General features: G+C 38.0%; 1 protein-coding gene across 3 annotated transcripts in view; it reads right to left on the bottom strand.

Moving 5' to 3' along the window:
- NBEA (neurobeachin) overlaps positions 1-13428 on the bottom strand; it is a 476649-nt gene that overhangs the window by 25619 nt on the left and 437602 nt on the right. For all 3 annotated transcript variants that reach the window (XM_051608523.1, XM_051608522.1, XM_051608521.1), the window contains one exon: positions 973-1062. In XM_051608523.1, the coding sequence (XP_051464483.1) occupies positions 973-1062 (90 nt within the window). The remainder of the gene's footprint in view (positions 1-972; positions 1063-13428) is intronic.

The following is a 13428-nucleotide window of genomic DNA, read 5'->3' as shown; positions in this document are numbered from 1 at the left end:
ATGATCCCTAAGGTCCCTTCCAACCCAAACCATTCTATGATTCTATGAATAATAGTGTTATTAAGTACTGATTTTGATATTATTCTTTTTCCAACCACTGTTATAGCAAAGCATTATTTCTAGAAGTCCAAATAATCCTTTTTAGTTATCACTTAGATTATCCTTAAAAATTTATTAACCATATCTGAAGACCATAAAATAAATATTATGTACATCTGACATCTACACATTACTTAAAATAACACAGTGAACACTTCCAGATTAATGCCCACAAAGTGGTTTACCTGTAGATATGACTGAAACAACTGCATGTATTACTTTTGATTTACAAAACCTTAAAGAAAATATCTCGCTCCAAGCATTTAATCAAAGGCACTGAGGGGCACAGAGATCTCTCTTGTTCAGTCTGGTCATTTCATACAATTCTTTGCGAAAAGCACAGAGAATAATGCTTTGGGAATGAATTTTGGAGTTCAAATTGAAATTTGAAATATATATTGCATTATCCCAGGGGAACAGGCAGGACCATTCCAGTATGATTTGAACTCAAATACTTCATTTCTGTCAAGCAGGCTGTCCTGCTCAAGCCAGGACACAGGCATTGTTCATAAATCAGCCCCTAACAACACATCTTTTAAAACAAAACAACATGCTCACTTTAAGAAAATCCTGCAGACATTCCCACTACTTGCAGAAGTAAGAATGTAAGTATGTATTCATTAAGTGTATATTTATGAAGATAGGGCCTTTTTATACAATATTAGACATGAAAAGCTTGGACGATAGGAAGCCAAAGCTAAACAAACCTCCACCTTGCTCTACTAGAGCACTACAAGCCGTTTCTGCCAGGAGAAAGTACGGCTTCATGGGCAAAGAAGGGCATTAAAAGTGTTGCTTAATGGGCATTTTATGACCTACAAAGGATCCTTGGGTTCAAAGGGAACACATTCCTGGCCAGCAGTTATGTCTCACCAGGTGCATGGCAGAGCTCCGAGGTGGATGGGGCTCGATGAGCAACTGCGATGGCGTCTGTCCAAAGTTCTGTATCTGCGCCTCCATGGCCTGCGGGCAAGGCAGAGGGACTGTCATGAGCAATATGCATCAAGGAGAGAGGTCAACACACTGTGTGACAATGCAGGCATATCCCAAGTCAGCCATGAAAAAAAGTCCAGAAAATTCACCCGGTGCTCTCCTCCCAGGCTGCAGACTCATCCAAGTGTTAGTATTTTGTAGACAAGCTTTGCTTCTCCTTTCAAGCATGCTTCAGTTAACCAACCAACTCATTTCCAGTAACTGGCGTTATATGTGAAAATGTTAACCTGTGAGGACATGCAGTTCAGGTCTTGAAAGAGCTTTTTTTTTTTTTTTTTCACTAAAATGAACATATATACCTTAATAAAGTCCTTTGTAAGAAGGAAAGTATGAGGATCTCTAATAAAATAAGCCTCTGGAATCTTAAATGGGGGGAAAGAAAACCAAACTGAGAAACAAATCCATGTACAAAATGTAACAAAACTAAAATCATTACTATTGCAACAACGACATTAGCAGGTTAAACAAAAAATACCGGAAAAAAATCTCACCAGGCACATTCAGACTACTGTAAAAATCTCTTCAAGTTGCATACATTTAGTTAGTATTTATTTTGTGCTTAATTTTATTTTATTTTTTTCATGGGTTTTCAGGCTTTCCAGCTGAAATGAAAACTTAGCAAATTCAATGCATTCTTCAAGATCTAAATCTACTTTCAGAATACATCTGGAGTAATTTGATAGGGAGTAGAACAGAGCTTGTATACTGAGATGCTGCCACTACTCAAGGAGTTCATTAAAAAAACCCATATAATTAAGATACATTCTTTAAAACTTTGACAAATACTACTCCTTGTAAAAGCAATATGTTAGATAACACTATTTTTCAAATGGACAGGTGCTATTTTATTTGACCTTATAAAATCAAGAGAGTTTGTAGAAAACTAAACTGGCAGATTTTGAGATGGACTGTGCATTATGTACCTATATATATAATGTGCTCTGCACTACTGACCCTTAATATTTTTCTTGCAGGATTTATGAATTTTTCATTTTCTACCACACAAGAAACATGAAAAAAAACCACTAAAAACATGACTGTCTTTGTAAACTGCATTATGTCTTTCAGACATAAAATGGTATAAAACAATAAATACTTCATGATACAGAAGAATCTTTTTAATCTACATATTTTGCAATTCCTACAAGCCCATCTATGTTTTCCTCACCTTCACAGCATAGATGCAAGAGCAGATGTAAGAGAGTGGTTTCCTAACAGGTCACTAGTATCTACCACCCTTGATAGCCCAGATTGACAGGTACATAATGGAATACCAAAACCAAAAAATTCCTGAAAGAGAAACTTATTGCAAAGCCCAGTCAAATGGCTGAAGGACTTTCAACAGATTGTAGTCCTAACATATTTGATGCTGTAATTATCCCAGTACAGGTGATTTCTTACTTTTGACTAATTCAGAGTACATTTAGTCTCCAAGGACAGTAAGTTTCTTGGGAACTGATGAGCACTGGAGGTTTTATTAACATAATTTAATAAAAAATAAGTTTAAAATCATAGAGTAATTTTATACAAAGCCAATGTCTTTGTGTAGGCATATGTGTGTGTATGTGAACATCTCTATAGAGCAGCTATCTATGTTTGCCATACAAATAGTATCTCTTTACATGCTGTGCAGATATCTTCACTCATGCAAACACTTTTTATATGGGAATATAAAATTCACTTCAAATTAAGACAAATCAAAGGCACTATTTTCTGTTAAATTCAGTACTCTCTAACTTACTAGGTTGGCAGGGAGAAGGGAAGGAAATTACAGTTATGAATTTCATTTTGGGCAACAATAGTAACAGTAACAGGCACTGCATGACATATGCTACAGCACAGGTCTGTTGATAATATTTTGAGAAATTTAATTTCCATATTTCTTTTTTCAAATAATCATCAAGGTTAATTTAATTATAATTTTTGAAATAATTCTGTGTTGAAACAAGAGTGTGAATTGTATTTGGCAGCAATACTGAACAAAAATCAGATCTTTTCTTCCACCTTTTATTGTGATCCCTTAAATGATACTTTTGCTCTCTCACAGTCATACTGAAATAAATTATTCAATGTTTTTTTTCAATGCAGCCCAATTATAATTTATACATTGACTTTCATGTTGTCCAGCCTTGGCAAATTCTGATTGTTTGGCTCTAAATTCTGCACACATAAACTTCTCTGGCTTTGCCTCCCAGTTCTGGTAGATTTATGAGAGAAGCAGGGGAAAAGAAAGAGAAGCAGAATGTGATACTAAACCAGCATGAATTTTTCAGATGATGAGGAATGGACAGTTAAAACCTAACTATCTATAGCAACTGCTGTTTTACAGCTGAAAATGTCCTGGTAAATATTCACTTACATATCTTACGTGCCCATAATTTTAAAACATTTAGGTTAATACCAAGTCCTTCCGTAACCAGTACAAACACAGAATCAAGATCTTGATATTCAGGGAATATTGAATATTGTTACTGGCTTGCACTTAGAACGACAACCCTTTCTCCCCCACCCAATGATCAGTATTATTATCGTTTTCTTTCAAAAATGCCATTTGTAAACTGACAACTCTTGGAAGCATTAAAGAAACTGAACAATGTTTCTTTAAAAATACCCATAATATTCAACAACTGTGCTGAGACTATGGTATGCACAACACCACAGCTGTGCACAGCTACAACTGGTGTTCCTCTCCAGAGCTCACAACACTTAAAAAGGACAGAAAAACCTTGTCAAAACTTACACAGATGATAAACATAAGCATACAGAGATAAAATGACTGGCCCAAGAGTATTTCAAATGCTGCCTCCTCTCAGATCACTTGACACAAAATGAAAAACAGGTACAGAACAGATCTGTGAATAATAACGTAATACATCAATTTGTTTATAAAAGAACTCTGGCTGTATCTGAAAATTATCTCAAAACTGGTAAGTGTACACGAAAATTTGTCTTCAACTGTAAATTACCAAACTTCAGATGTATTTAATGGTCTTAAGCATTTTGTTCTAATTAATCAATTCCTTTTCTCCCCCCAGATCTTGAGTACTGTGTGCAAAGTGCTACACCACACCCTGAACACACATTCTCACCAATTTAATACAAATTTCAAGAAATTTTACTCTCATTTCACCTTCAAATGTCCTTCATGGAGAAGCAATGTAAGCTTGGAATTCAACAGCTGCTAGATTTAACACTTTTGGAACAGCAAAAAGGCAATTGTATTAGTTTTCACATTCTTAATAAGGTGTTGCAGAAAAGCTATTTAGTGCACTGATTTGAGATTCTCTACAGTTTTTAATACACATAAAAAGCAATGTGTACTCCAGACACTTCACGGAGTATCTGCTAGGATATGATCATGTATTGCAGAAAGATGAAATGTGTCTTAGCCTATTTCTTGATAATCATAGGTCAAAACAAGGAAAGAAAAAATGTCTGCAAAGTTGCTAGTAGTTCAAAGCTTAAAATGAGTTGATCTCACACATTCTAATTCATGCAATAAAGCAAACCCAACTTCATAGTAGTTTGTGTTGTCCGTTTATCAATAATATAGATTTATATTGTACATTTACATATATTTTTGTCAATAAATCAATATATTAAATTATCCAGTCTTACGAATCATACTAATCTTGGATACAATAAGCAATATCCTCAATGTATTTTACTGAAATGAAATAAATAACTTGTTTCCAATTTTTATGCTTAAAGGCAGATCATAAATTCCCAAGGATACTGCGATGCTCCTCTACAACCTGGAGGATCAGCCCTTGGTGTCAGCTTCCTGTGGAATGAAGAGTTCAATACATCTGCTTTCTTCAGTATGCAATCTGCCAAAGTATTGGGTTTGATTTAATTCTGTTTGAAAGAAAGACAAATCTGCCTCTAAGTAATTCAAGCAATCTGTTTCTTTAGGTGTAAGAAGCATTTTCAGTGGTGAACGGCAACGCCTCCAAAAGCAAGCAGTGCAACTCAACAGGAGCAGAGCTGGAGATCAAAAGAATTGGTCTTATAATAGAATAGGGTATTTTTTTCAGTTGGAAAGAACCTACAATAATCATCTAGTCCAACTGCCTGACTGCTGACCAAAAGTTAAAGCATATTATTAAGGGCCAATATACCTCTTAAACACCAACAGGCTTGGGGCATTGACCACTCCTCTAGGAAGCCTGTTGTGGTGTTTGTCCACCCTTTCAGTAAATAAATGCTTCCTAATGTCCAGTCTAAACCTTCCCTGGTGCAGCTTTAAACCCTTCCCATGTGTCCTATCACTGGATCCCAGGGAGAAGAGATCAGCAACACCCTCCTCTTGAGGAATCCATGCTGTGCCCACCTACAGGGTTTCCCACCAGGCTGGCTCCAGCATTGGCTGCAGATTCCATCAGTGGCCAAGCTTTGCTAGATGCAGTGCCGATGCTTTGTGAGGAGTGCTAGATGCACCCCTGAAGCACACTAATTCTGGGGCTTAGAAGTCAGTTGACAAAGTAGAAGTGCTCTGAAGTGTGAATGAAAGCATGGCAAAATAGGGATGCTCAGCTCACTTATTTCAGAAGGAAAGTCCAGAATGAAAATGCTAGAAGTGACTCATCCAAAGCATCACAAAAACAAAGGTTTTATCTGCTCTTCGGCATACCTTTGCAAACAGGATAAGCCATGAAGGTGTTAATTTTTAGCATGCTTTTTCTCTAGAACAGTTATTTAAAATGCAGGTAAAATCACCAGGGAAGATATTAATGGTCCACCTCATTTGAAAACTCTCCTTTGCTGAGAGAGATGCCCGGTGACTACATAACACAAGAAATATAAAATTGTGAGCATTTTTACTTTAAGTCATGGAGAGAAGAAATAAATTTCTAAAACCAAACTATATTTGACCTAGTAAGACACTGATTTTATTCTTACGCGAAGTGGTATTGTTTTATCAATCTTCAGTGATTACTATCAGTACTTAGTTAAAATTTCCATAATATGTATTATTTGAGTTTCTCTATGTTTTTAATTTTTTTTTTTTTACGTATTCAGTAATTCCCCTAATCATGGTGTGTTTTGCTCCTCTTGTGTTTTTTTTAAAGCACATTCAGGTTTTTCTAGGATCTGTTTTCCCCTCTGCATGGGGAGAGACCAAGTCTAACAAAGAGCAAAAATCTGTAGGCGTTTGAGAAATAAGCCCCAGAGCAAGTCACGCAACTCTGTCTTTCCTGAAAGTATGTTTCATTTTTGCATCCAAGGGAACACAGGAACCTCTTATGTGTCCTCCCACCCATGCAGCCAGCACACTCAACAGCCCCTGAGCACTGTCTTCTCCAGAGTGAACTTGATTGACAGCCCCTTGGTGGGAAGTATAAGCAGCCTGGAAATGTTGTGGTTTTGTATGAGAGGTGTGAAATACTGCTTTTTTATTTGCATCTACAGCTGTTAAACAGCACCAAAATCTTCAGGACTTTCGATAAGTTTGGTTAAGAGTATTGATTCCAATTTTATTCTTGTATGTTTGGAGGAAAGAAGTGCTGTAGTTCAAACACAAGCAATGACTCAACTAGTCTGGAGGCCTCGATACAGTCAGCTATTTAATCAGGATACTCGAGGGACTGAAAGATGGGCACAGAAATGGATTTTCTCTGCAGGTCACTACTTTATTAATTTAACAATGGAGAAGGGGCAACCTTAAGCTCTTTCCCCTCATGGGAGGTATCCCAGTGGATCCAGTGCACAATTAAACGGCTACCCAGCAGAAAACCAATAGCTCAGAGCTGACCTTCAGCCTCCTCCCAGAGTTGGTTCACCTCTGAACTTCTTCCTCATTCCCTTGTGAAAGGAAATAGCACTACAAAAGGAATGAGAATGTGAAGAGTAAGATCTCCCATTCTCTGTATGGGCATGAGTTACACCGGTGACCTTATTTGTCTCAGGGAGTGCTGCCTCTTGGCATTTACCTCATTAAGCTACTAATTGTGATACCCAGTTCTCCCATCTTTCACCTTTACAGTTCTCCCATTCTTGCCCCTGGTAGTCCAATATGTCCTTCATGACAGAAAAATACTTTGAATGCTCTGCCAGCTTAAGCAGGCATTTTGTTAATACACTGCAAATGGGAAATAAATTCAATAGCTCTCACAAAAAGAAACAGAGAAGGTAAAGCAAAACCAGAATAAAGATGGATATCCTGCATCCAGGGCAACTTAAATTGAGTGTCCCTTACTTTTTCAAGCATGCTCTCGTGCTCCAGTGTGCCTGAACACAAATACCTTCTCTACACCTTTAGTCATTGCCCATTCCCATGAAAAAAAAATGAAAAAAAACTTCCTTACACTGAAAACGGCTGATGTTAAAGACTGAAATGGTCCCCTCCCTTCCTAATCATACCAGAAGGGGAAAAAAAACCAGTTCTGTAGCTTCTCGCTTTCTTGTATCCTTCCTACTCTGCCTGGAACAAAGGAGCTTACCACTTATATAATGAAATTCTCTCATTAAATTACACTAAAAAGCACAGCAAACTCCATTATGCTGCTGTTTGCGTGTTTACAAGGCAGACAGGGAGCATCACTTTGCTTGTAAAGTCAATGCTGTGCTTAACTCTAAACACTGGCTAGAACTGAAGTCACACATGTATTTATAGTTTTGTTTACAATTACATCCAAAATTATTTTTCCTCTTTCATTGAGACTAGACTAGACTAGAACAGACTCAAATAGAATATTTCATTTGGAGGGGACCTGCAATGATCATTGAGTACAACTGACTCACCAATTCAGGGCTCATGAAAAGTTAAAACAAATTATTAAGGACAACATCCAAATACCTCCTAAATACTGACAGGCTTGGGGCATCAACCAGCTCTCTAGGAAGCCTGTTACAGTATTTGACCACCCTTTTGGTAAAGAAATGCTTCCTAACATCCAGTCTAAACCTCCCCTGATACAGCTTTGAACCATTCCCAGTGGCCTATCACTGGACACAGAGAGAAGTGATCATCATCTCCCTGTCCTCTTTGCCTCCTCAGGAAGCTGTAGAGAGTAATGAGGTTGCCCCTCATATAAAGAACATTTTATTATTCACATTTCATGTCATTATTTTCTTCATTTGAACTATTTTATCTCTTATCAGGAATCCCAGAATTGTCGGAGTTGGAAGGGTCCTCTAGAGATCATCTAATTCAACTCCCCTGCCAAAGCAGGATCCCCTAGGGCACATTACTCAGGACTGCATCCAGGTCTTGAATATCTCTGGAGAAGGGGACTCCACAACCTCCCTGGGCAGCCTGTTCCAGTGCTGTCACCCTCACCATGAAGAAGTTTTTCCTTATATTTAAATGGAACTTCCTATGTTCATGTTTGTAATAATTCCTGTCCCACACATATTGGTAACATTTACTGAAACTCTCTTGTGTTCATTGATGTCATGCCAAATTAAATCATTGCTCTGTCATCATTCTCCCAAATCTGTATTAAGTTTATAAAAGAAACCGTTGCTTTCTTTGATCATTAAGTTACTGAGTAAAGCACATCAGAAAAGATTTTACTGCTAAGTTACTTCTGTGTGAGATGTAATAGCATGATACCAAATCCATTAAATATGTAACTTCATGCCATAAATAGTTAAGGTTTTAAAACCTGGGCAATCCAGATTTTTTATTTTCAGAGGATTAATAATGACCCTGAAATAATTTTCCTATTGTTACTTAATGGACAACCTCAGAAACAAGAATTCCTCTCCATCTGACAAGCAGTTTTATCTTTTCTGAAGACATTCCCTCATTTCTTTTTAAAAAAGAATTTTTGTGATTCTTTGTGGATGATAAATATTTAAGTGACTGAAATAATTTCTCATCACCTAAACTCTACCTATATGAGGAAACACTTCCATATCTTTTCATTTTTCAGACACCAACACGTACGGTTACATTCCAAAGGCTACATGGACAAAAGCTCTACGTGATTTGTTGGGTGAGAGGCCAATCTAGATGATCTTTCCCATCTGGTGTTTAGGTCTCTAGAACCACCTGGAACCAGCTTCTCCTTGACATCTTGATTCTGCAATGCAAATTACTAAAATGCACACCTGCAACATAGAATTTCTCTGCTGACACTGCTCCTTTGTATTACTCCTTTATGTGAGGATAATGAAAACATCACAACACGCAGAACTGCAGATGTGTCCCAGCTAGTATTTGCAAACCAAAGCAAATCCAACCAAACCACTTCCATCACCTCAATGTGCCTCCCGTTGTATAAATTCTGTTACTAAGAGAGAGTTCTCACTCTTGGATCTCAGAAAGATCTTGCTTAGAACATAGCTATTCCAGCCAAACTGTTTCTTTCTCCTGTGCCATCAGTTTCAAGTTCCAAGTTTTCTGTCATTACCAAAATGCCTCTTGAAGCTATCCTTGCCTTCATCTTTCAGTTTGGTGGGTTTTGTTGTTGTTGTTGTTTTGGGTTGTTTTGTTTTGGTTGGGTTTTGGTTTGTTTGTTTGTTTGTTTGTTTTAATCTACCATTACAGCCTTAGGTTTGTCATACCTCTCACTTCTTGACACTCCTACTCAGGAGATTTTGCTTTCAAGTGAAGTGTTTCCTTGCCTTCCCCTTTTGTCACCTCTTAGCTAATTTGTTATACTCTTTTGCATATGAAGTACAAGCCAGGATGCTGAAATCTTAGTTTATGTTTTTAGATCTTTGGAATGGAATTTTTTGAAACAGAGCAAACTCTGAATTCTCTGAATTTTTAAATGTAGCTTCTCTTCTGAATGGAACCACTATAGATTTTCAAAGCCTACAAAAGAGGAAGTGAAGGAATAAGGTAATTCTATGACAACTGACATTAGCATCCCTTAGTTGGCAGTCACGAAAATTTACAGGCATTTTTAACAAACACTGCTGCTGTCTGGGATGCTACAATTGTTTCCACATGTGAAAAGCAGTGAGTAACAGCCGGAAAGCCTGAAGTTCCAGTTGTGCCAGGCTAAAAATTACCACTGGTATTTTTCAAAACTCCATCAATTTCATTTAGAAACCTGCTAAATTTTGCAAGTTGAAAATGCTTAAAACAGAGGTGGTTTTTTTTTGTTTAGAAATGTCTAAGGGATTATATTATGTAATATCACAATGAATTCAGTAATGAAAAAAGACGTCTCAAAGTCAAGACTAAAGAGCCCCATAAAGCTTTGAGGAGACTGCAAACACAATTTCTCTGCATTAACAACCATAGTATTCCTTCACTGCTTTTGTAAAGCTCTGAAGGACTGACTTCCTAACCCTTTCCCTTCCTCTTCCTCTGGATCAAGAACTTTAAATGTCCTTCTGTCTTTTTCTCCTCTTTGTTGTTCACCGGGCTTCTCATGCTCCCATCACTCCTCAGCATGTCCCTCCCTCAAGAAGACAGGAGTTGTATAAATGCCTGTGGTCCCATGCAGTTCTATTTCCCCTCCTTCATTCCTCACTTTTATTTATTTTCTTCAGACATGAAGAGAAGCTGCTGACCCTGACCTGTTCAGTTACACACTATAGCACATGCAGGACTTTATTCTGGAATAAAATTGAAGGTACTTTTGGTTTTCCTGTATTTAAAGATTTTTTTTTTTTTTTTAATAATTGAAACTCGCACATCGCTGACCCATCACCACTTGTACTAATCAGAAAGCTGAGCTGAAAGCAGAAGCTAGCTCTTCTGTGGCGATGAAGACAGTGGTATCATTGTACTTTTATATTCCTACAATGATAAAGTTCCAGATATTGTCCAGGAGTAGAAATGCTACAAAACAGATAAAGTACTTGTGAAAAAGCTCAGCTTACTCTTCATCTCCATTGAGGCAGAAGAAAGAAGAAATTTCCACTTATCATGAAGATGTCCTGAGGAAAGAGAAATGGAGCAACCTCTAGTCTGGACAAAACAGCAAAATGGATCATTTCTGTTCTTACTCCACAGCTAGGTCTGGAAAGCAGAAGCAGTCAACCTGAAGTCCACTCACAGTACTGAACAGGCCAATGCATAAAGTGAATATAACTGATATTTTTGAGGAAACAGGGTGAGTAAATATTTCTGAAGGACCCCCAACTTTCAAGTGGGATGACCAAATGGCTTGTGGCTTTTGCTAGCCAGGAAAGGCCACAGAGGCAGAAAGAGCCTGGCTTTGCTGGTACCCACACAGCTGCTGGAAGAAAAGGAAAAACTAACAGAGATGAGAATAAAATACAAGTACCCAAGACTTTTTAAGTACTTTGGGGAGTAATTGGGAGTGGAGCCAAGAAAGTAGCACTGGGTTATGTCCCATGGTTTTCAGGGATAATTTCTGAATAGTGCACTGCCTCTTACACCTCACACCATTAGAGGGGATAATTTCTTGGGGACCACATCAGTTATAATGCTATTTATTAGCTCCCCTTGCCTTTGATTTTGTTCAAGACACGATATATATTCTTAGTTGTCACTTTTAGGAGCAGAGAGGCCTTTAAGCATAGGCATCCTATCCATAAAAATGCAACAGTTACATCAGCAGGAGGCAGCATTCAAACTTTGAAGCTTCATCCACTCTTTTCTAATTAATATTTTTCTAAGAGGTCTAAGAGGTTTTACAGTGCATGCTTACAGCTGGTTTTAACTATGCTTTTTATTTTAACAGCTGAATTGTGAGCTTTAAAAAGTCACTGTTAAACTTTTTAAAATCAACAATAAATGTATGTAAAGTTACTGCATGACAAGTTTATTTTGGGAGGGAATTATATTTTAAAGGACAAAAATTCTTACATTTCCTCCAACTCTTTCATAATTTATCTCTTTTTAAAGAAAATTATTTCATGTTATTTCTTTACTCTTTTTCCACTTCTATGACATTTCTCTCCTCAATGCTGAATTTCTGTCTTAGGAAATGCCCAATACAGTTTCATTTTATTCTGTAAAACTACTACATATTTACATATTTTGTGCAACATTCTGAGAAAATTGGCAATATAAGAAATAAAGAAGGCTATGTGAATATTTTAGACAGTATTTAATTTCTGTGACTTGGTATAAAGTACATGCAACTGGGTTTAGCCGTAGGAAGTGCAGCAAACTCTGATTCTGGATACCAACCTCTACAGGCTCAGAATATCTACTGATCACCCTTTTTCAACCTGCTGATTTTAGCCTATATAAGTCAGCAAAGGATCAACTCCTCAGAGTTGATAAGGCTTAAGCAACGAAGAGCTCCAAAGAGCTAAACTGACTTGAAAATGTCACATCCATATTGTGGCAGTCTTGAGAAACAATTTCTACGTTAACCATTAATTTGCCACAAATTAAAAATTTATAAAGATAATCCTGAATTAAAAGAAAACAAGAAAAAAAGAGCAATTACTTATGATGGAAGTTAATGTAATCATAAGAGGCACGGACTGATGCAGTTCATGACATACTTACAGCTATCACCACAACAGACCATAGCAGCATAAAAGATACAGATGAAAAAGTCCCCATTTTTCTATCTGCCCATAGCACCATTGCATACATTCTTGCTAACAACGCATTTTTATAGTGTTTGCCCATTCTAGTTTGAAATAACCCATTTAATGAGGCTTCTACAATTACACTCATAGGATTTGTACAGGGTCAGAAGCTGGACTGGTGCTATTTGAAAACTTTGAGTGCACACTCAGCAGTTTGCCAACGACACCAAAGTGTGTGATGAGGTTGACATGCTGGAGGAAAGGGATGCCACCCAGAGGGACCTCGACAGGCTTGAGAAGTGGGCTTGTACAAACTGCCTGAAGATCAGCCAGGCCAAGTGCAAGGACCTGCACCAGGGTTGGGGCAATTCCAAGCACAAATACAGGCTGGGTGGAGAATGAATCGAAAACAGTCTGAAGGAGAATGATTTGGGAGTGATGGAGGACGAGAAGCTCAACATGAGCTGGCAATGTGCATTAGCAGCTCAGAAAGCCAACTGTGTCCTAGGCTGCATCAAAAGAAGCATGGCCAGAAGGTCAAGAGAGGTGATTCTCCCCCTTTACTCAGCTCTCGTGAGACCCCACCAGGAGTACTATGTCCAGTATAAGAAGGACATGGAGCTCACAGAGAAGGTCCAGAGAAGGGCCACAAAGATGATTTGAGGGCTGCAGCACTGCTCCTCTGAAGACAGGCTGAGGGAGTTGGGGCTGTTCAGCCTGGAGAAAAGAGGGCACTCAGGAGACCTTATAGTGGTCTTCCAGTGCCTGAAGAGGGCCTACAGGAGAGATGGGGAAGGACTTTTTACCAGGGCTTGTAGTGAGAGGACAAGAGGTAATGGATCAAAACTGGAAGAGGGGAGATTTAGGTTACACATTAGGAGGAAATTATTTAGTGTGAGGGTGTTGAGACACTGGAAC

Source organism: Apus apus, chromosome 1 (assembly GCF_020740795.1).
Source record: "Apus apus isolate bApuApu2 chromosome 1, bApuApu2.pri.cur, whole genome shotgun sequence".
NCBI classification, from domain to species: domain Eukaryota; kingdom Metazoa; phylum Chordata; class Aves; order Apodiformes; family Apodidae; genus Apus; species Apus apus.
Note: the sequence above shows the minus strand (reverse complement) of the source record. Positions and strands in the feature narration are given on the sequence as shown.